Source organism: Myotis brandtii, unplaced genomic scaffold (assembly GCF_000412655.1).
Source record: "Myotis brandtii unplaced genomic scaffold, ASM41265v1 scaffold426, whole genome shotgun sequence".
Lineage (NCBI taxonomy): Eukaryota > Metazoa > Chordata > Mammalia > Chiroptera > Vespertilionidae > Myotis > Myotis brandtii.
The window spans coordinates 271056-298469 of NW_005366314.1; the positions used below are offsets into that span (position 1 = coordinate 271056).

Here is a 27414-nt window from a genome sequence, read left to right on the forward strand (position 1 = left end):
GAGGCCCCGCCCCCTCGCCCAGCCCCGCCCCTTCGTCCCCGCAGCGTGACAAGCTCGCTGCAGCCACCGCGCTACCCACCCGCTAGTGGTCGGAAAGGGAGAGAAGATCCCAAAGGTCGGGAAGGAGGGATAAGGAAGGAAAGTTCCTAAGGGCAGGAAAGGAAGGGGAGGTCGGAGAGAGAAGATAGAGAGGTTTCGCGGCGGCTGCTCGACTCGACCACTTTTGTCTCCCGCGGGCCACCGTCGAGGCCTCCAAGCGTCACGGCCGGCGTGAGCGCGGAGCATTGTGGGTAGTAGCGGGTCGGCCTGCATCTCCGGAAGATGGCGGACGCCTTCGGGGATGAGCTCTTCAGCGTGTTCGAGGAAGACTCCGCCGCTGCGCCTGGAAGCAGGAAGGACAAGGACAAGGGGAAATGGAAGGGGCCTCCGGGGCCGGCGGAGAAGGCCGGGTAGGCGAGGGGGCCAGCGTGCTTTTTCCTCTCTCCGCGCTGAGAGAGGAAACGCGAGCCCCTTAAACGGCTCGAGGACGCGGGGTGTCCATTGAGTGGCCTCGGGAGCTGGGAGGGTTCGAGGACGGTGTTGAAGAGGGAGGAGCATGCGGTCCGGAGCGGGGTCCCGGGGTCCCCGGTGTGCGCAGGTGCGTGGGCTCCGGCGGCTCTGGGCCGCGCGTGGCTGCCTCTCCCGGTGTCTGCGCCGCGGGGGGCGCGGGCGGGCGGGCGAGGTCCGGTCTCGGGCTGAGCAGCACCGGAACCGCGCCTGGCGGGAGTAAAGGGTCACGAAGCGTGGAAAACCCAACGTGGGTGGCCTGGCAGGGGGAAGGGACGGCAGCTGCGGGAAAGGGGAGAGGAATGGGCCGTTTCCCAGCTCAGAGGAGGAGGTGCCGGCCCACCCCCGGGGCTGGTCACTGTGATGGTTCCGTGGCCATCGGCGTAGAGCGCCTGACAGCGCAGATCTTCCAAAGTTGGCCGTCGTTGGGTTTGCTAAGGGAATCCTAAGGAGAGTGCTGGTCCCGCCGGGTGTGTACGCTGGCGGCACGATAGCCGGCGGGCTCGTGTCCTGTAGGACCAGGGAAAGGGAGCATGGAGGTAGATGGGGTGTCATCGGCCGCTTTCATCCGCGTCGGGTTGAGGACCTGGTGCCGCGGAGGCCGGCGCAGCCATCCGTGGAGTCAGACGCAGTAGAAACAGCCTTCTCTCCCGCCGGAGGGAGCGGGAGGGTTGGGGGGCTTTGCAGGGAACATGAGAAAGGAGGACAGGCCCCCCCCCCCCCAACAATAATAATTCATAGCTGCTGTAGTGTGAACGGGCCGCTGTGATATATGCAGACAGCGCCATATAACTTCCCGCTCCGGTAAATACTTGGCTTCAGGCTGCAGCCGTTTCCACAGCCTTCCAAAGTGAAAGCTTGTAGGGTATGAAAATAACCCAATTTACATTTTAGCCTTATCAGGACATGTGAACATTAGCGAGGGGAAGTGTGTAAGGAAATGTAGAACGTTAGTAACTTACGGGATTTTGTTCACTACCAGCTCTTCTGGATAGGTCTTGTCTTGTAGGTGTTTTTAGGAAAGAATCCAACTTGCCCGATTCCAAGTATTATATGTAACCAACACGTGTAGCATGATTTCCATCTGATTTGTGTAACACAGGAGGGCAAGTCATGGAACTTAAGAGGGAATTATGTGTTTAACCAAGTGGGTAGTGTTTGTTTTTTACTTTAAAAAAATATATTTTCATTGATTTGAGAGAGGGAGAGAGAGAGAGAGAAACATCAATAATGAAAGAGAATCATTGATCGGCTGCCTCCTGCACATTCCCTACGGGGGATCGAGCCCGCAAACTGGGCACGTGCCCTGACGGGGAATCAAACCCGGGACCTTCCCTCCGAAGGCGGACACTCTATCCACTGAGCCAAACCGGCTAGGGCTGTGGGTAGTTTTGAAATAGAACTTTATGAGAATTGTCCAGAGAGGGAATAGTATGAAAGACTCCACAGACCCTTGGGTCAGCTTCAGCAATATCACGTCATTGTCACCCTGTTCTCACCCCCTTCTTTTGTAAATCAGATGCTCCTCCTCGTGTTATTTCTCCCTAAATATTTCAGTATGCATCTCTTTACTGATAATGATTTTCTTTTCTGACATAACCATAATACCATTATTACACCCAACAACCTTTCAGTAATTCCTTCATGTCATTGAATCTAGAGTGAAAAATTTTCAGTTATCTCAAAGGTTTTTTTTTTGGTTGGTTTATTTGAATCAGAATCCAAAGTCCATGCAGTATTTGGGTTGTTAGACCCCTTAAGACTTACTCCACAACAGTCTCCTCATCTTGCCATACGCCATCAATATGTTATGGAGGACTGGTCAGAGGAGAGACCAGGTTTGTCCTGTCGTTTCCCACCTGCTGCGTTTGCTTCCCTGTCCTGCCGTCTGACTCTGTCCTGAAGAATCACTGGGAACTGTCCTGCCCAGAATCACGCTGGCTGATACAATAGGCACTGCCCAGCAGTCGCTCTTGAGCACTGGAAATGTCGCAAGTCAGACTTGAAACGTGCTGTGAGTGTAACACATGGGGATTTTGAAGACCTAAGAAAATGTAAAATACCTCAATATTTTTTCCTCTGGATTATATATTGAGATGACAATACTTTGAATATATATTAGGCTAAAGGAAATAAAGTTGGTTTCTTTTAAAATCTTTTAATATAGTTACTAGAAATTTAGAATTACAAGTGTAGCTTGGATTATGCGTGTACTATAATAGGGCAAGGAACTTAATTACACTCAGGTTCATTTGTTTTAAATAAGAATACTTAGTGGTGCTGTGTGCTTGGTTCCTATTGCATTGCATGATGTTCAAGCTTCTGGGTTGTGTCAGCCTGACCTCCCATCGACCTTTCTCGTAATGACTTCAGCATCTGTGATGATTGCCTAACTCCGTTATTTCACTAGTAGTTAAAAATGGTGTTTTTTCTTTTTGTCATTTTTTTTTCTGCATTTATTACCTGGAATCCATCTATTAAAAAAAGATTCCCACATTCCCTCCTCAACTGTTTGCCTTGAAATACAGTTCATAGAGGAAAGGTAGGATAAATGCTTGATTCTTTCTCTTTATCAGTTTTAAGAGAAATCAGTTGTATCCCGAGGAACTTGCGATGTTGACCAACATAGGTATCTAGTTATGTGTTTGGTTTCCTGATAAATTAATGGATTTTTACCAAGTCACTCTTAACCAATACTGCAGAATTCATTTTAAACCGTTTACTTCTCAGGAAACGTTCTGATGGGAATTTACAATCCGAGTCAACCAGTGTTGGAAAAGCCAAGAGAAATGTGGATTTTGAAGGCACAGATGAACCCATTTTTGGAAAGAAGCCCAGGGTAGAAGAGTCGGTAACTGAAGACTTAAGGTAGTGTTTCCATTGTCACAAATGTTAGTAACGCGTAAGTTGGTAGTTGCATCAAGTTTTGAAAGCTGCTTCCATGTTGATGAACATGCATGCTGAGATAGAGAAATGAAGACATTCTTTCTGTAATTATAAAAGCATATAAATAGAGAACATTTAACTAAGTTTGGGGAAATGGAGTCAGTATAGAAAAGATGTTTTAATACTTTAGAATGCAATTTTGAGAAAGAATGTTGAAGCCTGGTTTTTAAAAAAAGAAGAAATGACATACTTCCTTCATTCATTAATGTCCCAAGAAGAGTGGAATAAAAAGGAATAAAACTGACCCAAGAGAAGGAGTAAGTGAGCAGGGCCATTAGGAGTTCGGTTTTCACTCTTGTGTGGAGCAGGAGAGTGGCTGTGAGGCAAGACTACTCTCATCCACGGAGACCCAGGGATGTCTGTGGCTGCAGTAGCTGCTATTGCTCTGATATTAAGTTGGAACTTTCTAGAAGTTGATGCCAATTTCTTAAGTAATTCACTTACTCCCCTGTGATGATCTTCATGGCTTTGTGTCTCTCCTTGTACGTCATGTTCTAGCTTGGCACTACCATGAAGAATTTACGATTTTTTTTTAACCAGTTGGCTGGTAATGTAGTTAGCAACAGTAGCTACTGTATATGGTGGTAGATGTGTCACAGAAATATTTAAGGTACACTCTTTGCTCAAGCTAGTGGAATAGGTTAAAAAAATATAATTGGCAATTTAAAAAATCCTTGTTGCTTACTGAAGTAACCCTAGGGTTTTATCCAAAGCATGATTGTTGATTTAAAGTAAAAATCAGAAGTACAGTCACTAAGAGATTAATAAATCTAGACCAGCCATGGGCAAACTACGGCCCGCGGGCCGAATCCGGCCCATTTGAAATGAATAAAACTAAAAAAAAAAAAGACCGTACCCTTTTATGTAATGATGTTTACTTTGAATTTATATTAGTTCACACAAACACTCCATCCATGCTTTTGTTCCGGCCCTCCGGTCCAGTTTAAGAACCTATTGTGGCCCTCGAGTCAAAAAGTTTGCCCACGGCTGATCTAGCCCATCTATTTTCCATATGTGTAGCTTAGGATTTTGGTGAGAATAAGGAGCACTTCTGTAACGTGCAGCAGCATCTGGGTTAGACTAGTTTATTTTGTACTTGCTATCATGTGATGGTTTTTATAACCAGCTTTATGTCGGAAGTAGTGACTGCTTTGTAGAGGTATTTTTTATTCAGCATAGTTACTGGAACTAAGTTGTAATTCTTTGAATAATCCACTTGGAGACTGTTCTGTATTTGTTAACTGATTATTTTGAATTCTCAGCATATATTTGAATGTGAAAAACTTTGAATATTCAAAATAGCCAAACCTTTTCCAATCGGGAATACTGTTAATTGGGCATTGTTATTTTCCTTAAGAGTGCCAATGGGAGGCTCACTATCTAATTATAGAAACACAAGAGGCCCGGTGCATGAAACTTGTGCACGGGGGAGGGGGTGTTCCCCCCTTAGCCCAGCCTGCGCCCTCTCGCAGTCCGGCTGCCCTTGGGGGATGTCCGACTGACAGCTTAGTCAGATATCCTTAGCACTGCCGTGGAGGCCGGCTTCAGCTTCTGGCTGAGCAGCACTCCCCCTGTGGGAGCACAATGACCACTGGGGGCAGCTCCTGCGTTGAATGTCTGCCCCCTGGTGGTCAGTGCGTGTCATAGTGACCGGTAGTTATGCCGTTCGGTCGATTTGCATATTAGCCTTTTATTATTTAGGATCATTTATTCTAAGGTAACTAACTTTTTTTTTTTTTTTTTTTTTAAGTTTGGCTGACTTGATGCCCAGGGTGAAGGTGCAGTCCGTTGAAACTGTTGAAGGGTGTACGCATGAGGTAAGCGCAATGTCCATCAGTAGGTGGGTGTGATAAATGGGATTTTGCCTGGGGCTGTCTCGTGTGATGGTCAGCAAGCAGTTTGGCCCTGAAGGCTTTGGAAACAGTGAGGAGTTTCTGTGGAGTGGACAGTCTAGTGGAAGGACTGGGGGCCTTGTAGCCAAGCCTGAGCTCAGATCCTTGTACCGCACATTTTCTAACTACGTACAGTCTGTGATACATTTCTTGTTTATCTTTGTCATTGGTTTTTTTAATTCATAAACTTGGAATAATGGAATTTATCTCACGGGGTGACTGGGATTCTATCAGAAAATTAGGAAAGGCACCCAGCACAGAGCAGGTGGTCGGTGCACGTTCACTCCCATTCTCCTGAGGTCAAGTAGCAGTGCCACTGCAGGTCACAGGCTCTCCCTGTCCTGCTCTGATGGCATGTGTTGCAGTCTCATTGCTCTGCCACAAGGTGGTTTAAGTCTTGGGAATTTAGATATAATTGTGAACTGCTCTCCAGATCTTAATCTTCACTGGAGGGAAATTTTCTGTTCCAGGAAATAGAAAGCATCATTTTATTCCACATAGTTTTCTTTCATACAGTGACATCCCTTTTTATGTCCATTCAGTGTTTTTGAACATTCATTGATGTCAGGCAATGCATAAGAAAGGTCCTAGACCTGAAAAACATAGCTTCTTCAGGGAGACAGACTTAGACGCTCTTGGTTACATTGTCATTGGGTTAGACACTAGCAGAGGTTTTTGAGTGTGGTAGCTTTAGCATTCTGACTTGTTCTTAAAGGCAGTGACTTAGTTTCCGTGTCCAGGACTGTCAGACACTAGTTCATCACCTTTATTTTTCAAACCATCATTGGTCATAGAGTGCTGAATGCATCAATTCTTAAATAGTAAGTTGGTGATTTATTTATCTATTTATTTCTACATCAGGTTGCACTTCCTGCAGATGAAGATTATATACCACTTAAACCACGAGTTGGAAAAGCTGCGAAGGTCTGTACTTTGGGCAATACAGTTTTTAAAGTTTTGTGCGTCTCTTTTTCCTAAAATATCTTGAAGATAAATTCTTTCAAGTGAGATTTTTATGCACTATAGTGTATATATACTAAGAATCAGCTACATGAAATTAAATACAGTGAGAACTGAATCAGTAAAAAACATGCTGAGAGCCAAGCATCATGTGATGACATTTTAAAAAATTAATGGTTCTCAACCTTTTTAAAGAATCTCATGCAAATGACCAATCTTTCTCCAGAAAACAATGCACGTGTGCAGTGAGCTTTGCCTACAGTTTTAGAAGTTTAACAGCTTCTGGTAAAACCTCTGCCGAGCGTGTTAGTGAGAAACTTCACTGTCCAGGGCCTCGTTTCCATCTGTGAAAGAAAAGAAAGCGTAGTTAGGGGTTGTTGGGAGTGTTAGTAATCGTACATGGAAATATGTTGCAAAATGCCTGACACAAAGCATGTCCTTGATAAAAGTAACGTTTAGTATATTTTAAGTAATTTAACGTACGTGTAAGCACATGACCGTATTTGGAAGATGGCACAGCAGAATTAACTTCTGTGCTGTCTAAAAATTTTTTTACTCTTCCTCTAGTGGGTGGTATATATCCTAAATACATAGAATCATAAAGAAATCTTCTAGAATGCTACTGAGGATAATGTCTCTTGATTTTAAGTGTGCTCTGTGGCTAGAATTTTCACATGGATGTTAATCTGTGTGTATTTTTATAGGAATACCCGTTCATTCTTGACGCTTTTCAGAGAGAAGCCATCCAGTGTGTTGACAATAATCAGTCTGTTTTAGTGTCTGCACATACGTCAGCCGGAAAAACTGTTTGCGCTGAGTGAGTAGCTTTCTTTATGTGACGTTTAGGTCTGTTGATACCTGCTGTGTACATGTAGGTGCTTCTGTGTTGGTACGTAGACATTTCACAGTTGTCGATCTTGTTGGATAGCCCTTCATCACTCTGTAATGCTCTTTAAGTGTAGTTAGTCTGACTTACTAGTACGTATTGCTCCTCATGATTTTCAACCCAGGACTGACTTGGTAACTCTTACCTGTGAGGAAAGACTATATGTAGATTAACTTACCTGTGAAACTCAAAAGAAGAAACAGCATTTTCCAGTGTTTTCTAATTGTTCATACTCTATATGTATAAACCGACAGGCAGAGGCTCTGAACTTCTGGAGGCCCACTTATAGGACCAAAGGCTATTTTGCTTACAAGAAATAGGGTAACCATGAATAATCCATTGGTATTAGTAATTAAGTTACATTAATTCCGACACCAGAGGTAAAATTCTTTTTGTTTTAGATCACTACAATTTAGGTTTATCATAATAATAACTGGAGGCCTGCTGCACAAATTTGTGCACAATGAAAGGAAATTAATTGGAAGAAATATCTTAGAGGCCGGGTAGGGACCACAGGAGGTTGGCTGGCCTGGGAGGAACCATGAGAGGGCTCTAGGGCGTGTCCGGCCCATCTCGCCCAGTTCCAATCTATGGACCCCAGCAGCAAGCTAACCTACCGGTCGGAGCTTCTGCCTCCTGGTGGTCCGTGCGCATCATAGCAACTGGTCTAATGAACGGTCGGACACGTAGCATATTAGGCTTTTGTTATATAGGATTATTACTACTATAACAGTTTGTTGATAGCAAATAAAAGAAGATATTAATGTTTTGGAAAGTCAGTTTAGGATAAGTAATTATCAAAAACTCAGACAATTTATATGCTAATAGAATTTTTTAAATCATATTTTTTGGTATTTTTTTTATCATTTTTCCTTTTCAGTTACAGTTGACATACATTATTATATTAGTTTCAGATGCACATAGTCATATACTTTAAAGAAAAGGCTTTGTAAATACTTTGTTCTTGTTTGCTTTCCCATTTTTAGGTATGCCATCGCATTGGCCTTAAGGGAAAAACAGCGTGTAATATTTACCAGCCCGATTAAGGCTCTGAGTAACCAGAAGTACCGTGAAATGTATGAAGAGTTTCAAGATGTGGGTCTGATGACGGGAGATGTTACTATTAATCCTACAGCATCTTGTCTTGTTATGACCACAGAGGTAATTTATATGGTGCCCCATCTAATTTTTCATTTTTAATTTAACTAAAGTACCCAATTAGAACATCTAATATTTTATCATTTGCTCTATAGAAGTAAAGTATAATACTTTCTGAATAGATTTACTTGAAAGGGATAAATTTTATCTTAAAATGTTCTGATTGTATTAATATAGTTAAAGATTATCGATATTTATTACTTGTCATATAAGCTAGTTATAATTTTTTTCTCCACCAGGTGTTTTTAAAGGCTATTGTCAATGACATAAAAATATTGATGGTGTTTTGTTTACATAGTTTCAAAGATTTGAATACATAGTTTCATATTAGATGTTCCTTTCATGTAATTTTTTCCTTCTGTTTCTGAGTGTTGACACAAATAGGTAAATAACTGACTTTTTAAAAAGCTGCCCAAATATGCTTAGTTTCTCCCATAATCACAGTTAAGTTTTGCATATACACACACAACTTCTTACGTTTTGGACATAATTAGCTCTCTAAATACTTTTATACATAAATTATATTCTTGTGCCCACAAGGGACAATAGAGCAGAAGTTAGCTTCTAGTCTGCAGAGTCAGCCAGAAGCATTGCTCACTTTTCATTTTGGTACCCAAAGTAGGTCTTATTTCCCACTCAAAACATTCTGCCATTTGTGGATTTTTTTAGAACTCAAAACTCAGGATAATTGTTCCTAGAAAGTATCCATATTGTGAGATGAGGCAGAAAAAAATGGGTAAACAGTATGATATCTGGTGTGTTGGATAGGTAACTTCCTTTTTTTTTTTTAAATATATTTTTTTATTGATTTCAGAGAGGAAGGGAGAAGGAGAGAGAGAGAAACATCAATGATAGAGAATCATTGATTGGCTGCCTCCTGCACACCCCCTACTGGGGAATGAGCCCACAGCCCAGGCATGTGCCCTTGGCTGGAATCGAACCCGGGACCCTTCAGTCCACAGGCTGACTCTCTATCCACTGAGCCAAGCCAGCTAGGGCTGGATAGGTAACTTTCAGTCGCTCTATCAGAACAGCTAGAGCACTGCACAGCACTGCTGCTCTAAGTCCATGTATTCTTCTAAATTCTGCTCCACTACAAACAACTGTCAGGGCAGGTTCCTTCTCACACCCTGCCCATTGCACTAACTGTTGGGGTCAAGCCCCTTTGCCAGGCGCTGGACCTTCTTGGACGCCTGGTATAGACAGAGAAGCCATGAGAAGTTGTGGGTATGTAAGAATGAGTCTTTATTGTAGAAGCCCGTGGCCATAGCCATTGGACAAAACAGCTCTTCACAGCAAAGTTCCATTCAGGCAGCCGTACACCGGCTGGTGAATATGTATCTGTCCTACATAGTAGCATTAATCTCTGTGCCCACAGCTATTATCTGAGCAGCCGCACGCTGCCTCTAGACCGATCGCTTTACATAGCAATAGTACCTGAGCTCTCCCGTAGAGCTGCAGCCTCGGTAGCCTCTCCAGCCTCTCTGGCTCAGCAGCTCTCCTTTCTCCCCTGCCCAGCACACTGGCTGGTCAATAACATGTATTATACTCCTTAGAGAAGGCCAGTTGCCGGCAATGACATCAATCATTTGGGCTATATAGAAGGGCACAGTGTACCATGAGATCGCTGTGGCCTTGCAGCTCTTACGGTATCTTAGTCTTGAACATTCTGATGAAGATTCCCATTTTCAGAGTGGCCTTGGCCATTCCGGTGTACTAGCAACAAGGCCTTTTGCCCTCTGAGTGGCCTGGACTGTCTGGGGCCTCTGGCATGGTTCCCACACTCTACATAAGGAAGGGGCTTCACATTTGGGATATGGCAAGGTGGAGGTGGTTATAATTCTCTTCATGTATTGTATCTGAGTACTAGATGTTGAAAAGTCATTTATTTTGGTTTTATGAGAAAAGGAATTTACATAATTTATGGAATAGATTTAAAATACATGTGTGTAACTTCCTAAAGTTAGTTTCCATTAAATAAGAATTTCCAAAATTTCTTTTTAGAAAGAACAGCTTTTTGTTATGCTAAATCTTTTATTTTTTTTCTTTAGATTTTGAGAAGTATGCTGTACAGAGGTTCTGAAGTTATGCGTGAGGTTGCTTGGGTCATATTCGATGAAATTCATTACATGAGAGATTCAGGTATATTCTGCTGTGGTGTTGAGATGTATGTGCCATATGTTTTCCTTAAGAATGGGATTAAGAATTTTGCTTTGGAAAAGCTTCTGGGTTGGAGAACATGGGGAAAGTAGGGGAGGGAGGGCATGAAAACTCCATGCCCTGTCCCACACACCTTGTCCCCTGTATTCCATCTGGCTGTTCATGTGTATCCATTGTTGTAAACCGATAAACCTAAAAAGAAAATTGCTTTGATATTTCATGGGCTAGATGTCTAGTAAACTAAATTTTTGGACAACATAATGTAATATTTCCAATGGGATCTCATTTACCTATAGCTTTTTAAATAGTAACTTTTTCTAAGTAAGAAAATGCAAATTCAAATAAAACAAATGAAATTCAATTCAAACTAGCTTTTCAAATATAGAGCTTTCTAGTTAATGTTAAAGAAATTCTAGCCAGAAAATTCTTTCTCGATTTTTTAAATTCTTTTCATTTTTTAAAATAAAACTAAGAAATATATATTTATGGTACAAAATTGGGATTATGAAATAAAAATGATTAAAAGGAAAATTATAAATATCTCTTGAACTATTATACTACTATATTGAAAAAGGAAGTATACTTGGAGTTTTGGATGGAACTGGGAGGGCTAATGTTAAACATTTAAAAGTTAAATGTTTAATATGTACACACCTAAAACTTGGTTATTAATTAAACTAAAGCACTGGGTTGACCTGTACTTACATTGAAAATGAAACAATTGAAGAAATCATGTACCCTTTGAACATTTTACCCTTTACAAGTCATAGGCTTACGTTCTAAACAAAGTTGTTTTGGCTTTAAAACCATGAATGCTGTGTTGATTTGTTTATTTTAGGGGGAAACTCTCAAACTGATTTTTCTGGCTTTTTCCGTTTTAATAAAAACTGACTTAGAGTTTTGCTGTCCATTATATCTGTCTTTTATCTCTAGAGATCATGAGGGTAATTTTGATGAAAGATGCCTATGGTATGGTAATGGTGTTCTTTGAGATTTGTTTCTGTAACTTTCTACAAGCCATTAAATTTTGCTTCCCAAAGTGAGATGGAGATGGTATTTCCTCTGTCATGGGAATCTCGTTAGGCTGTTTGAAAAGGTGCAGCCTGAAGCTGCCCTTCCCAGCTCCTGTTTCAGTGATCCTTGTGTAACGTGGTTTGGTCTGCTCTCTGCTGGATAAATCTCGGTGCACACGGAAGCAGTTGTCAGTAAGGGTCTGTGGTCAAAAGCATCCTGTGTAGAGTGGCCTGCGTTTCTGCTTTTTGAGCTCAGGAGAAGATAGCTTTAGATTCTTGTCAGTAAAGTGACACTGAAATGCAGGGTGTATCTGCTTTTTTCAGAGCGTGGTGTGGTGTGGGAAGAAACTATCATTTTGCTTCCTGATAACGTCCACTATGTCTTTCTCTCGGCTACTATTCCAAATGCCCGACAGTTTGCCGAATGGATTTGCCATTTACATAAGCAGGTACTTTCTTTTTTTAATGTCCTCAATATTTAGGATGTTATAAGCCAGCCTAACTGTGTCCTGTCCTTTGTTCCTAATGCCACCTAAAGAAACTGCTTCTCAAATCAAGCAAGCTTATTCAAAACGAACTGACTTAGCTTTTTATAAGTGTGCATTTCTGAGTCCCATCTCGGACCCAGTATGTCAGTCGATGGGAGGAGGGTCTTAGAAGCTCCGCCTTCACAAGCTCCCAGGTTGATCCTTATGATCTGCAGATTTGGAAATACTGGCATTTTGTCGTACAGTGAGCCAGGGGGCACAACTTCCCCATGACCTTGGTGCCAGGAGAAAGCTGGGCGTGTCCAGAGCATGTGCTGCCTCTCCTGTGCACACAGTCAGACTTTCGACTTGGTCCTTTTGCTTTTCTAGTCCAACTAGCAGTGGCATAGGACCTTATAACAGGCATTTGTCCTGTGTCATAAACTCGCTCTTGGTTTCATTCTCCTGCCCTTATTTTTCCTTAAAATCTGTCATTTTGTGGCACTCATGTCGCTTCTGTAGGATAGAAACCCAGGGGTGTTCGGAGGAGCTCCGTCAACCTGCTGCTCTGCTGAGGCTCCCAGGGCTCCCAGGGCGGGGTGGGTGGGCAGAAAGGCCCCAGGACACCTCGGGAGCACTCAGTGTGACCACAGCCTGCTCTCCGGGAACAGGCGTCGGTGATGCTGGCAGCACAGGGCCAGGGGCCGATCCGAGGTCATTGTCGAAGCTGAAATCAGGTATTTGGCCCTGAGTAGGAAATGAGTAAAATTGAACAGATGGTTGTATAATTTGATCTAATTTTTCCACATTTTCCTCTTGCCTGGTTTTAAAGTGATATTTAGAATTTTTTTTTCTCTTTTTGATATGTTCATGTCCCTAAGGTCAGATACATGGTGTTATTACTGAAGAAATAAAGTATTGTGTGTCATTGTGTTTCCTTCTCTTTGCAGCCTTGCCATGTAATTTACACAGATTACCGGCCTACTCCACTGCAGCACTACATCTTCCCGGCGGGGGGAGACGGCCTGCACCTTGTGGTTGATGAAAATGTAAGGGGTGACGGTCATTCTTGTGTCTGTAATTCTTCTAGAGAAGAATTGTGGAGACCTTTTTCCTTAAATAGTTTCACAGTCCGAAGTTATTGTTGGCTTTGCGTGCTCTGTGTGTGTGCTCTCAAACATGTTATTTAAGACTTGTGTTTCTCTTGTGCATAATTGCATCTCCCTCCTTCTCCAGTGTTTAAAATGCTTGGAGAATAGGGACGCTGGACATGTTTCCAATATCTTACGTTTTGCCTCTCCCAGTTTTAATACCTCTATTACCTTTTATTACCTCTCAGCTCACATTGTGAACTATTCTCATGGCCTTTGTTATAACTATTAATTACTAAGTTATTTTTATTTGAGGAAGCTTTGCTTTGAGTGTGAAAGATGTTTAGATTATGATTGAATGTTAGTGAAGAAACATAGAAAAACATCTGATTCCAGGGTGACTTCCGAGAAGATAACTTCAACACCGCAATGCAAGTTCTCCGCGAGGCAGGGGATCTGGCAAAAGGAGATCAGAAGGGTCGGAAAGGAGGGACAAAAGGTAATTTTGAACTTTGTTTTGAGATAGTCTTACCTATAAATTGTAGTTTCAAATGACATTTAAAACTTTTTATTGAATGATTTTCCTCAGGAAGCTATGCAGTTCTGATAACATCATGAAAGTGAATGGGTAAAGGTCGGTTTCTTTTTCTACATGTCCTTTATGGAAATATAATTCACATACTGTACAATTCACCCATTCAAGTGTCCAGATTCAGTGGTTATTAGTATAGAGTTATGCAACCATCACGGCATTTTTTTATTGAAATGTAATTCACCTGCCACAATTGTCACCATTTTTAAGTGTACAGTTCAGTTGGATTTCATTATATTCACACAGTTATACACATAAAATGTTCCAGAACATGTCCATCAGCTCAGAAAGAAACCCCATACCCATTGGCAGTCCTTTCTCATTTCCCCCCAACCTCTTTCCCCTCCCTCATCCTTTGGTAATTTTTTTTCCTGGACGTTTCATATATGTGGTGTTTTGTAGTTGTCTGCTTTCACTTATGTTTTCAAGGTTCATCTATGTTATAGCATGTGTCAATACTTCATTCCTTTTTATATTCAAATAACATTCCATTGTTATCCATTGATAAGTTGATGGATACTTGGGTTGTTTCCAGTTAAAAAAATTTTTTTTTTTTTAAGAGAGATGGTGGGAGGGGGAGAGAGAGGAAGAGAGAAAAGGTGGGAGGGAGTGGGGTGGTAGAGAGAGATTGAGATTTGTTTTTCCACTTACTGATGCATTCATTGGTTGCTTCTTGTATGTGCCCTGACCGGAGATCAAACTCACAGCCTTGGCATATCAGGATGCTGCTCTAACCAACTGAGCTGGCCAGAGCTATTTCCGCTATTTGGTTATTGTAAATGATGCTGCTATAATCATGTGTGTTCTTCGTTTTTGTATGAACATGTTCTTTTTCGTGTACATACCTAGGGATGGAATAGCTGAGTCATATGGTAATTCTTTGTTTAACCTATGAGTAGCTCTCAGATTATTTTCCAAAGTGGCTGCACCATTTACATTCCCATCTGAAGGGTATCGGGTTTCCATGTCTTCTACAACCTTGCCGCTCCTCAGGTCTATTGGATTAGAGTCGTCCTAGTGCAGCCGTGGGCAAACTACGGCCCGCGGGCCGGATCCGGCCCATTTGAAATGAATAAAACTAAAAAAAAAAAAGACCGTACCCTTTTATGTAATGATGTTTACTTTGAATTTATATTAGTTCACACAAACACTCCATCCATGCTTTTGTTCCGGCCCTCCGGTCCAGTTTGAGAACCCATTGTGGCCCTCGAGTCAAAAAGTTTGCCCACCCCAGTCCTAGTGGTCTGCGGTGGTATCGGACTCACACTTCCGTTGTAGCCAGTGGTGTTTCCATGTGCTCATTGGCCACATGTATATCTTCTTTGGAGAAATATCTATTCAAATTCTTTACCCATTTAAAAATTCTATTGTCCTTTTGTTGTTGAATTGTAAGAATTCTTTATATGTTCTGGTACTAGACCCTTAGATCAGATAAATGATTTGCAAATATTTTCTCGCTTTCTTTGGGCAAGAGTTGTCTTTTCACTTTATTGTTGGTGTCTGTAAAGTATAAAATTATTAATTTTGATGAAATCCACTTATCTGTTATTTTCTTCCGTTGCTTGTACTTTTGGTGTATCCAAGAATTTCTTGCATAACCCCAAATCATGATGATTCACTCCTATATGTTTTTTTAAAATACATTTTTATTGATTTTGAGAGAGAGGAAGGGAAAAGGATAGAGAGACAGAAACATTGATGAGAGGGAAACCTTAATCAGCTGCCTCCTGTACGTCCCCTACTGAGGATCAAGCCTGCAACCCGGGCATGCGCCCTGACCAGGAATTGAACCCCTGATCTCTTGGTTCCTGGGTCGACTTTCAACTGCTTAGTCATGGGCCAGGTTACTCCTATATGTTTTTAAAGAGTTTTATAGTGTTAGCTCTTATGTTTGGGTCTATGATCCATCTTGAGTTAATTTTTGGATTTGGTTTTATATACTCTTTTTGCAGGACCATCAAATGTGTTCAAGATTGTGAAGATGATTATGGAAAGAAATTTTCAACCTGTAATTATTTTCAGTTTCAGTAAGAAAGATTGTGAAGCCTATGCACTTCAAATGACCAAATTAGATTTCAACACAGGTACTGTGTGATTTCAGCGTAGTTTTAATGTTAGTGAAAGGAATGTAAACACATCCCTGCCAAGGCATTGCATGCTGTATGTGGTGAGGCTCTGCAGCTCACCTTACAGTTCCAGCAGCAGGTGCTCAGCACATTTGTAGAGGCGGTAGGAGGGGATTGATCACATCTTTCCTCCTCTGTCTTCTTTGATGGGAGGTGTAAGTACGTTGCTCTGTGCAATCCCAAGGTCCCTGCTGCGGAGCATAGCCTGTGCCTCTGCTTCCTGCACAGCTCCAGGCGCTGCGGCCTCTGGCCTCTGTCCGACTGCGCGGGTGTTCTCCTCGCCAGGCCTCCTCCTGTGGAAGGCCCTGTGCTCCATCCTTCTAGAACTCCCAGCCAAAGCTACCTGACCTAAGTAACTCTTGAGTAAAGTAAGAGTACTTCTAGCGAGTTCATGTTCTTCTCATACATTAACTGTGCGTGGAACTCGCTTGAAGTCACACAGCTAGGTAGTAGCACAACCTCGCCAAAAACGGTGGTGTGCTGAAAACCAGCCCAGTTGTAGTTCAGTTCAGCCTTTACTTACATACTCCTGTACTGTGAGAAGTTCTTCACTCATCCAACATTGAATTTCAGGTGTGTTGTTTCCAAGACAGAAATAAACCCACCCACATTAAAGCTAGTTTTTACTTATCCATGGGCCAAAGTAACAAAGGAGAGAGAACCTCTTGAAGCCAATACAGCAGGTCCTCCAGTAACGTTTTATTCAACATCTTTTTGTTATAATGTCAATGAGATGCTGGAGGAACTTGTCTTGCTTATGTCAGTTAGCCTGTGGTAAAATTGGTCTCCTCAGACATCATTTCACTTAGGACCTCTCAACTCTTACGTGAGAACTTACTGTATTTCTTTGTTTGACTGAATTGCTCTGCTGAGACATGTTTTCTTATAACTATGAGTGCTGAGTCTACTCAGAGTTGCAGTGTTAATATTGATTAGTTCACCCAGTACTTATTGAGTACCTGCTGTGTAACAGACTGCACAAGCAGGCAGTGTAGTGGGTAAGTGCAGAGGCTTTGAGTTGCTGCTCTAACAGCTAAGAGCAGCACCCATGGTTCGCTCTAACCCCCTTTCCTCAGTGGTGGATAGCGAGAGCCCGAGACCTGTGACTGTTAGACTTGAACCCTGCATGCAGAGCAGTTAGCACAGTTAGCCACTGTTTTTATATGGTAGTACTATTATTCACAGATTAGGTCTGTTATGTATGTTTTGAAAAGGTAGTGAACTTTATTAAATAATTACAGTCATTTTAATCTACTTTCCCTGCTGACAATCTAAAGTACTGTTTTTACTCTTTTTTTTTTAATATATTTTATTGATTTTTTACAGAGGAAGGGAGAGGGATAGTTAGAAACATCGATGAGAGAGGAACATCGACCAGCTGCCTCCTGCACACCCCCTACTGGGGATGTGCATGCAACCAAGGTACATGCCCTTGACCGGAATTGAACCTGGGACCTTTCAGTCCGCAGGCCGATGCTCTAGCCACTGAGCCAAACCAGTTAGGGCTGTTTTTACTCTTTATAGACTCTTGCTCTCTGCATGTTTGAAGTGAGGTATCACTGACTCATTAAGATACTTATGTGCCTCTGGGTGTTCTCTCTCAGATGAAGAAAAGAAGATGGTGGAAGAAGTATTCAGTAATGCGATTGACTGCTTGTCGGATGAAGATAAAAAGCTCCCTCAGGTTTGTGTTTGATGGCAGTGAGTTATGGCTGAGTAGGTGGCATGGATTCACTCTTCGGCTCTTAGTTGTGTTGCTGTATTGTAACGTTTGCCCCTGCAGGGGATACGTTGTGTCATGCACTGAAATGGTGTCTTGACTTATTTTAAGCTTCTGAAAAGGTGGGGAGGGGAAAGACGTGCTGCCTGAGGCTCTCTTTTCTGAACGTGCTCATGGTCTGAGCTGCTGCTTGTTCCTAACATGCCAGTTATAAGTCTTCAGATATCTAAGGCTGTGGCAGCTCCCCAGAGAGTCTGATGTGCATCCAATCTGAGAGCTGCTCTGTCCAGCCTAACCTTTCAAAGACTGTGTGAGAAGCTGGGAGGTCATCATCTGCTTACGAATGATTGCTTTCACTTATATGGGATTTATAAGACTACAATAGCATATTGGTGTATATTATTGATTTTTTTAGAGAGACAGACAGAAACATTAATTTGTTCCACTTATTTATACATTCATTGGTTGATCCTTATATGTGCTCTGACCAGGGATCAAACCCGCAACCATGGCATATCGGGATGATGCTCTAAGCAACTGAGCTACCTGGCCAGGCCAATGTATTGCTATTTAAAAGAATATTTAACTTATAATTTTTTTTTTGTAGTTTTTCTTCCCAGCTGAATGGTTAGTAGAGAAGGGTTGAGCCATGTCTTTATGTATTTTGTAACCCTAGCACACTTATTAAATAGTGGACCTTAAATGGCATTGGTATAGTGTTGATGAGAATGACCTCTTCGGCACCTCACTTCCTTTTAGAGGAAGTACATATATTATGCTAAACATGTTATAGTTACTTAATTCTTTTTTTTAAAGAATTTTTTAAATTTTTTGAGTTTATTTGAGCCAAACTGTCGACAATTGCCAGGAAGCAGAACCTCAACGGATTGAGATAATGCTCCCTACTTAATTCTTTTTGGTCTGAATTGGCCAGTATTTAAGTTTATTTTGTGCAGACACTAACTTTTTCCTCATAAGCTTTAATTTTTTTTGAGGAGATAAAGTGATGCTGTACATTTGAATGAGGCAGCAAAGCATTTATAAAGTTTATTTAAAACATGCCTTTCAGACTTTTTCATAAGCTGTTTTCATACAGGAAGCCTGATAGAGTTGCTTATGTTTTGGGTTTGGTCAGGGGATACAGGTTTAGTTTTTGCTTTTATTCTGTAACGCTTATGTGATGTCTCTTTAAACAGCATTCTTTCTTGATGACCCGTTTTCCTTAATTGGTTGCTTTAGGGTTTTTAATTTCCCTCTTCCTCACATTGTTAAATAAATATTCCAATCGCAGGTTGAACATGTGCTTCCTCTTTTGAAGCGGGGGATTGGCATCCACCACGGTGGTTTACTTCCTATTTTGAAAGAAACGATAGAAATCCTCTTTTCTGAAGGATTGATAAAGGTATGATTTCATGTTTGTTTATTACGCCCGAGAATTATTGTGTGAACAGTTTGGTTATATTGTTTTGTTGTTTGAACTGGGTGACACAGTGTAGCTGAGGGATGCACTTGATTTCTATACAGTGTTACACAGGCCCCTGCTGTCCAGAAGTAGGGCGCTGCTAGGAAGCCTTTCATCAGCTGAAAGGGCATAACTTGAAGAAGCACTTACATTAATTTATATGGAAAATTACTGTGGGTTCCCAGACCCAAGATTCAGTACACTCATTGCCACCAAACGCTTTATTTCATTGCCACCAAAACGCTTCCTTGCACCCGGTTTTACACCAAGCGCAGCACGCTTACGGGCTTGTGGGCTTTTCCGATTCCTTAGGACACGTCTTGCTGACCCGTGCACAGTCTGTCATGGTCAAGCGCAGGTGCTCCCAGACGCAGCTCAGAACTGCGGCTGATGTGGAGGCGGTTCCTGGGGACGGAGCTACAGGGCACCTCGCCGTGCAGTGCACCAGCCTCTAACGGCTGCTGCCAAACACGCAGATACTGCTTTTGCCTTTTGCCTTTTTTGGTAAAAGCAAAAATCCTCTTTGGGTTTTTTTTTTGCTTCGCAAAACAGCTGCTAATGTAGGACTTTTGTAAAAGCAAAGTGGCAGATGTGAAGTTTCAAAACGTGGGAGGGGTACATGTACTTCATAAATTTTGGGTAAAATCATTTGTACCGTTTCTTATTTTTAGTAAGAAATGCTAACACGATTGGTACAGTGTGGCATTTTGTAAAAGGTGCTATTGAATTGTCAGACCTGGAGCTGATTCTGTAGGTGAACTCCCTTCTGTATACAAATTTATTTATTTATTTTTTAAAAATATATTTTATTCGATCAGCTGCAACCCAGGTACATGCCCTTGACCAGAATCGAACCTGGGACCTTTCAGTCCGCAGGCTGACGCTCTATCCACTGAGCCAAACCGGTTCTGGCCTGTAATACAAATTTAAAAGACTAGAGAAGATGGGAGAATTGCAGGTAGACTTACAGATGATATTCTGATTTAAACCAGGCAGTCTGATTTAATGTTTAAAATTATGTTGGTATCTATACCCAGAAATGCGATGTTACAAAAGGAATACAACTTTAAAATGTAGTCATCAGCCTATATATGACTCAAATTGTTTTGTTTAAAAATTAGATTAGAAATTTATCATGAGAATTTCAGCACTATGTAGAATATTTTAAATTTATTCATCCTAAAGCAGCGGTTGCCAACTGGAGGTTGGTGGACCACTGGTGGTGCGTGAGGTCCAAAAGGTTGGCGACCGCTGTCCTAAAGAACATACAAGAGGTATTTTAAGTGAAGAATTGGTCACTATTTATACCCGGGTCTTGTTCAGGCTCTGAGCCATTTTAAAGTCTCTTTTAAGAAAGCATAAGTGATACGTATTGGTTGTTTGAACTGGGTAACACAGTGTAGCTGAGGGATGCACTTGTTGGTTGTAAAGTTTAAATAGAACAATCGTGCATAAAGTAAAATGAAAGGCCGTCATTCCCCTCATGTCCTAGACATTTCCATAAGCACTCATGCAAATAACACATGCTTTATTTTTTAAACAAAAGTGATTGTACTACCCATGTTATTTAATTTTGTCACATGCATAGCTCTTCATCTTTTTAACAGATGAATAGCATTCTGCTGAGTTGATGAAATAAAGTATTTTTAACTTCTTCCCTCTTGATGAATAATTGTATAATTATTCACTTAATTAGGCGTTATTTGCGACGGAGACTTTTGCCATGGGAATTAACATGCCGGCTAGGACAGTTTTATTTACAAATGCCCGAAAATTTGATGGGAAAGACTTTCGATGGGTAAGTAAAGTTGATTCCGATATTGAAATAACTTTTACCTTTGTTTTACTTCAGGTGATTTTGGCTCATGCAATCGTAGAGTTGTTTAGTTCTAAATACTCTTGAACTTGTACCTGAGCTAATACAACAAGCTTATCAAGGTTAAGCTTCAGATCCTTTACATTTCTATCCTTTAGCCAAAAAGCAAGCAAACAAACAAAACCTTTCAGTGAAAAAGTTTGGGAGGGATAAGTGGGCAGATGATTCGGGAATGCTTTAAATCATCGTAAATACACAGATTTTCATTTCCTCACTTTAAGGTATTTGAAGCACCTAGCCCTCTCACTAGGTTGTTCTTGGTGATGAATGGACTCTACCTAACTCCAAGGACTTACACTGTGAAAATTGGAAATAATTGTGCTTCTTTAAAACTAAGGTTAATTTTATACTAATCTCATGTACATCAAGAAAATTTATGATTGGGTTAGGTTTTAGTAGTTTGGTCATTGTCTGCTTTTTTAGACTCCTGTTTTTCAGAATATCTAACTTAAAGATTTTTTTATGCCAGTGAATTAGCTGATATTTCCCGGTAGGTATGGATTTGATCATTTTGGAGCTAAAATTTAAATGTTACTCTTAAGTGTTTTGCAGTTTTGTGTTTTCATTTACACTCTCTGAAAAGTTCATGTTTTTAATCATGGGTTTGGGGGGTTTTTTGGACTGTGTAACTTGTACTTGTGTATTTTATAAGAAAAAAAAAAGTAAGACTATGTTTTTTACCAGGTTCTCTCCTAAACTTAGACCTTTTCTTATGTCTGTTCAGATTTCTTCGGGTGAATACATTCAGATGTCTGGTCGTGCCGGAAGGAGGGGCATGGACGACAGAGGAATCGTGATTCTCATGGTTGACGAAAAGATGAGCCCCACTATTGGGAAGCAGCTGCTTAAGGTAACAGTTAAGATTCTGCATTTGCAACAGGAATTTGAGAAAAATACTGCAGGAGCAGCTCTGAAATTAGTTTTGTCAGTTCAGATATCTTTCTAAGGCGATGAATTGATTTACAAAACTGCCTGGGCTGGGGGAGGGAGCAGAGGGTTAGTGCTCCAAGTGCTGGTATTTCGTCTCCTACTGTCTGTTCTAATCGGTGACGAGCGGCTCATGGCGTGGAGGGATGTGTGATCCTCAGTGAGGGTGAAAGCACTCACTTTTCTTTCAAATTTAAGGTGACCTTGACATCTCCCTCCATTGCAGGAGTTGCTCTCCCTACCCGAACAGGAAGTGAGGCCCATGATGTCAGGGTTTGGGCAGTTACCTGCCTCTACCTTTGCAAGCCCAGGTAGCTGAATAAATTAATTCTACAATCTACCATCCTGTTTCAGCCTGTTGATAGATTATAAATACCCCAAAACTAATTTTAAAATTTTAAGCTTTATTTCAGATGATCCTGTTCATTTTGCTTGTGTAGTGTTTGTGTTTCAGATTGTTTAAGATGTTTTGTTTTGAAGAGCTTCTCAAGGAAGTTCAACCTGGTTGCTTTGCTTGTCCTCCTCCACATTCTTAAATCCCTAGAGCAAACTATTGATAAGATAGGAAACTTGCCATTAATTAAAAATATAAAATTAACTGCCAGCTCATGAGCTATTTAAACTAAAGGTGAAACAAACGAAGGGGTTGGAAAGTGCAGATTGGTAGCTATAGAATGGTCACAGGGATGGGAAGGACAGCGTGGAGAATATAGTCAGTAATATTGTGATAACTGGGAATGGGGCCAGGTGGGTACTTGAAATTTCAGGGGGACCACTTCTTACCTAAAGTAATGTGATTGTCTAACCACTATGCTGTACACCTGAAACTATATGATAAAAGGCTAATATGCAAATTGTCCCCTCGGGAGTTCGACCACTCGCTGTGACGTGCGCCGATCACCAGGGGGCGGTGTGGAATGAAGGAAGGCCCCAGCCGGGGGAAGGAAGGCCCTGATCACCTGTCAAGCCTAGGGACTCTACCCCTGCACGAATTTTGTGCACCAGGCCTCTAGTATAAAATAATATTGAATGTAAACTGTAATTTAAAACTAAAATTTTAAAACAAAAAAATAAAGCTTCAAAATAGGTTAAGACATACATAGGTCAGTATATTAGATTTTATTGCTTTTTTAATCCTCACCTGAGAATATGTTTTTATTGATTTTTTTTTGAGAAAGAAACACTGATGTGAGAGAAACATTGATTGGTTGCCTCCTGTATGCACCTTGACTGGGGATTGAGCCTGCAACCTAGGTATGTGCCCTGTCTGGGAATCGAACCTGCAACCTTTTTGTGTGTGGGACGATGCTCCAACCAATTGAGCCACCTGGTCAGGGCTCATTAAGATTTTTATTTTATTTTTAAATTTTATCATGGAAGGAACACAACATGAGATTAACCCTCTTCACAACACGTTGTTGACTACAGGTGCTGTGTTATACAGCAGGGCTCTAGAGCTTGCTCATCTTGCTGGGCTGAAACGCTTTCCAGGAAAACGTAATACACTTCTGTAGCGCTCCTTCACATAGAGTTAAATGATGAAGCAACCTACCAGGTGAAAACTATTGATGTGAGTTTATTTGAATAACCTAAAATAGTGACATGTTCACTCCTCTCAGGGCTCAGCCGACCCCCTGAATAGTGCTTTCCATTTAACCTACAACATGGTTCTGAACCTGCTGCGTGTGGAAGAAATCAATCCCGAGTACATGCTGGAGAAGTCCTTCTACCAGTTTCAGCATTACAGAGCCATTCCCGGGGTGGTGGAGAGTAAGTACAACCGCTCACGGCCCCGTGGCTGGGCTCCGCCTGGGTGCTGCTTGGCCCTGGGGCTTTCTGTGAGCCAGGTCTGGGTCCTGTCATGCAGAAAGGTCACAACTGCAGCCAGTCCTCATCGCCGACCAGACGTTTCACAGGGAAGGAAGAAAACCCTGTCAGGACACTTCTCTGTGGCTGATTCAAATGCAGGTCTTAATGAAGGCCTTGGAAATTAAGGAAAGAGGAAATGATTACGACCTAGCATAACTTCTAGCTGGGCTCAGATTGTTGGTCATGACTTGACCAAGAGTCTGCTACCCGTTCTGTGAACTTAAACGTTGCCACCACTTCTCCATCTGCTGTCTGTCTCCCCAGGCCCCATGGGAAGGGAGCCCCTGTTTCCAGTGTGGCTCTGACTAGTGTTGCTCCTGTGCCTGGACTCTTCTCAGTTGAATTATCCCTGCATTTCCCTCTTCTTTTAAAGGAGCAAGTCTTGTTATTCTAACACTTTGAAACCAATAAACAAAAGACTAAGTATCCAAAGTATAACGGGCTTTTTAGTGGAGGAAGTAGGAGTTTAGGTGATGAGACAGGAGAGGGAATTGATGAGGGAATTGCAGCACCTTCAGTGCAGTTTTCAGGCTGCCTGGAGTGAGCAGGGAGCAGGAGATGGGGCAGGGGAGCTCTGTGCTGCTGCTTCACTGCAGAGCAGTTTGGTGCAGATGGCTCCTCGTTACCAGGAAGGTGTAGCTCCTTTTTGCCGTTGATGCTGCTGGAACCTTAAACATAGCACATCCAGGATATAGACTGTTGTAATTCACCTTTATTTTACAATCAAAATTTGTGCACTGGGGGCGGGGGGGGGGGTCCCTCAGCCTGGCCTGCACCCTCTACAGTCCAGGAGTCCTCAGGGGATGTCCTGACGGCTTAGGACAGCTCCCTGTGGGGAACAGGCCTAAGCCGCAGTCTGGCCGCAGAGGCTGGGAGCAGGCGCCCCGTGTGTGTGTGTGTGTGTGTGTCCGTCCCCACTGGGGACCTGCCCCCAGCCACGCTGCAGAGGCTTGGAGCAGGCGCCCTGTGTGTGAGTGTGTGTATGTCCACTGGGGCCCTCCCCCAGCCGCACCGCAGAGGTTCAGAGCAGGTGCCCCTCTGTGTTGATCTCAGGCTGGAGGCTGTGCCTGCGTGTTGTTTCCTCAGGCTTGGGGCCGTGCCTGGCCCCTCCTCCTGAGCTGATTGTGACCCTTACAGAGTCCCAACCTCATTTGCATATTACTTCTTTTTTTATATATATATATGTATATATGTATATATATATATAATATATATATATACACACACACACACACACATACACACACATATAGATAGATAGATAGATAGATACAGTGGTGGTTTTTTGTTTTTGTTTGTTTTAATAAGAAACTGGGAAGGCTGGCATACATGAGATGTTTTCATTTACTAAGTCCACAATAGATTTCTTAGTGAGCCATAAGAGTAGAACTTCCAGGATTGTATTGTCTATTTACTGAAAAGAAAATGCAGACTTACTCTTAATTTTTTTGTTTGGTTTCATTCATAGATAATGCCTTAGTTAATACAATGGCAAGGGCTGTGGAGTTACATATGGGACTACTTGAACCTTAGTTTGCTCTTTTATGCAATTGAGATACTATCTAGTTCATCCAATTCATGAGAATTCAATGAGATAATTTACATTAATTGCTCAGGAACTACCTGTTTAATTATTGATAATATTGCCATAGATCAGTAAAGCCATTTAAACTTGAACTGTTCCAAAATTTACTCAGTACTGGAGTAGCAGTCCATTTTGCCATCACACAAGTCTGTTAAATGTTTTACGTATAATCTGATAGGAATGCATCTTTGGAACCACTGCGTCCTGCCTTCCTCAGAAGGAGGAACTTGATTGCACAGTCTGAGCAGTTTATGGCTGTGTCTCCCCTGCTGTCTCCTGATGCTGATGCTGAGGCTGAGGCTGAGGCTGAGGCTGAGGCTGTGCTGGGGTGGGGTGTGCACTGTGGGGAAAGCAGCTGCTCATGCTGCGTCCCTCTGCTCTTTGATTGGGAGTGGGCTATAGCTGTAGTCAGAGTCCTAGATACAAACCACAGGTGACTTACAGTCTCTCAGGCTTCTGACTCATTAGCACAGCGTGATTTGGAGTGGAGGGTGGGGACAGTGTTTAAGCAGAAATCCATGCATCTGTGGGCAGTTGATTTTTCACAAACGCTGCATGGACAACAGGACAGCCAAGTGCAAAAGAATGAAGTTGGATCCTTACCTCACACCATACATAAAAATTAACTGAAATTGATGACAGTCCTAAATATAAGAGCTGAAACTATAAGACTCTTAGAAGAAAGCATAGGCATAAATCTTCATAACCTTGGATTTAGCAGTTGTTTTCTAGAGAATACACCAAAAAGACAATCAGCAAAAGAAAATAAATTTTATTTAATCAAAATTAAAAACTTACGCTTCAGTAGACACCAACAATAAAGTGAAAAGAAAACCCACAGACTGGGAGGAAATATTTCCAAATCACATACGGATCGAGTATCAGGAATATATAAAGAATTCTTAAAACTCAACAACAAAAGTGTAATTTAAATGGGCAAAGGGTTTGGATGGACATTTCTCTAAAGAAGATAAGTAGTTTCCCACAAACATGTGAAAAGATGCTCTACATCATGAGTTATTAGGGAAATGCACATGGTAACCACACAGATACCACCTCACACTCCTTAGGATTGTTGTTTTTAAGAAGGTAGTTAACAAAATGGTGGGGTTGTGTGGGAAATAGTTTAGCACTTCCACAGCAAATTTAATGGTAGAATTACCATAAGACCCAACAATTTCACTCCTGGTACATAACCTAAAGAATTGGAAGTATGTTCCAACAAACGCATGTTTGTCTGCATAAATGTTTATAGCAGCACTGTTTACAGCCAAAAGGTGGAAATAATCTAAATGTTCATCAACTGGTAAGAGGATAAATAAAATGGTACCCCCATGTACTGGAATGTTACTCAGCCAAGAAAGGAAGCACTAGGACAGGCCCCAACATGAACGACATCAGGCTACATGTTGTTTGATTTAATAAGTATGAACTGTCCAGAACAGGAGAACCCATGCAGACGGAAAGCAGACAGAAAGGCCCCGGGGCTGGGGAGGAAGGGAATGAGGTGTGTGCTTGATGGGGTGGGTTTCCTCTTGCAGTAGGTGAACTAGAGGGTGGGGATGGTTGCATACGTTGTGGGTGTGCAGTTTCTATATGGTACATGTGTTTATTTACAGAGGTGCGGAACTCGGAAGAACAATATAATAAAATAGTGATACCCAATGAAGAAAGCGTGGTCATCTATTACAAGATCAGACAGCAGCTTGCCAAGCTGGGTAAAGAAATTGAAGAATATATTCACAAACCAAAATATTGCTTACCATTTCTACAACCAGGTCGTTTGGTAAAGGTATGTTAATTTTTAAAAAATATTTGGATATTTTAATGGATAATTTTCGAATAGCTATTCTATTTCTTTATATTGATAAAATGCTTTCTGCTACAGCAGTTGATCTATAGTAATATGGTTTTATTGGTTTCACATGGCTCTGCTTAAGGGAGGGTCATTAATCAGATTTTATTTTAGAGGATATAAATTGAGGTAGACAGTGTTCCAGTTATAAAATCTATACTAATAAAAGGGTAATATGCTAATTAGACCGGGAGACCTTCCAGACAAAGCCATGGTGGTGGGGCCAAGGCAGAGGCAGTTAGGGGCGATCAGGTCAGGAGGGGAGGGCAGTTGGGGATGATCA

General features: G+C 41.8%; 1 protein-coding gene across 3 annotated transcripts in view; it reads left to right on the top strand.

The window, feature by feature from the left end:
* The first annotated feature begins 34 nt into the window (after positions 1-34).
* The window catches only part of SKIV2L2 (superkiller viralicidic activity 2-like 2 (S. cerevisiae)), a 50888-nt gene continuing 23508 nt past the window's right edge, over positions 35-27414 (top strand). For 2 of the 3 annotated variants that reach the window (XM_005874151.2, XM_014546026.1), the window contains exons 1-17: positions 35-449; positions 3277-3414; positions 5243-5309; positions 6246-6308; positions 7049-7161; positions 8217-8391; positions 10440-10530; positions 11886-12010; positions 12979-13077; positions 13516-13618; positions 15664-15795; positions 17442-17521; positions 18849-18959; positions 20716-20817; positions 21620-21745; positions 23442-23592; positions 26896-27068. In XM_005874151.2, coding sequence (XP_005874213.1) covers positions 322-449; positions 3277-3414; positions 5243-5309; positions 6246-6308; positions 7049-7161; positions 8217-8391; positions 10440-10530; positions 11886-12010; positions 12979-13077; positions 13516-13618; positions 15664-15795; positions 17442-17521; positions 18849-18959; positions 20716-20817; positions 21620-21745; positions 23442-23592; positions 26896-27068 — 1977 coding nt within the window. In that variant the 5' untranslated portion in view covers positions 35-321. The remainder of the gene's footprint in view (positions 450-3276; positions 3415-5242; positions 5310-6245; positions 6309-7048; positions 7162-8216; positions 8392-10439; positions 10531-11885; positions 12011-12978; positions 13078-13515; positions 13619-15663; positions 15796-17441; positions 17522-18848; positions 18960-20715; positions 20818-21619; positions 21746-23441; positions 23593-26895; positions 27069-27414) is intronic. The other variant, XM_014546027.1, reaches the window with a different exon arrangement.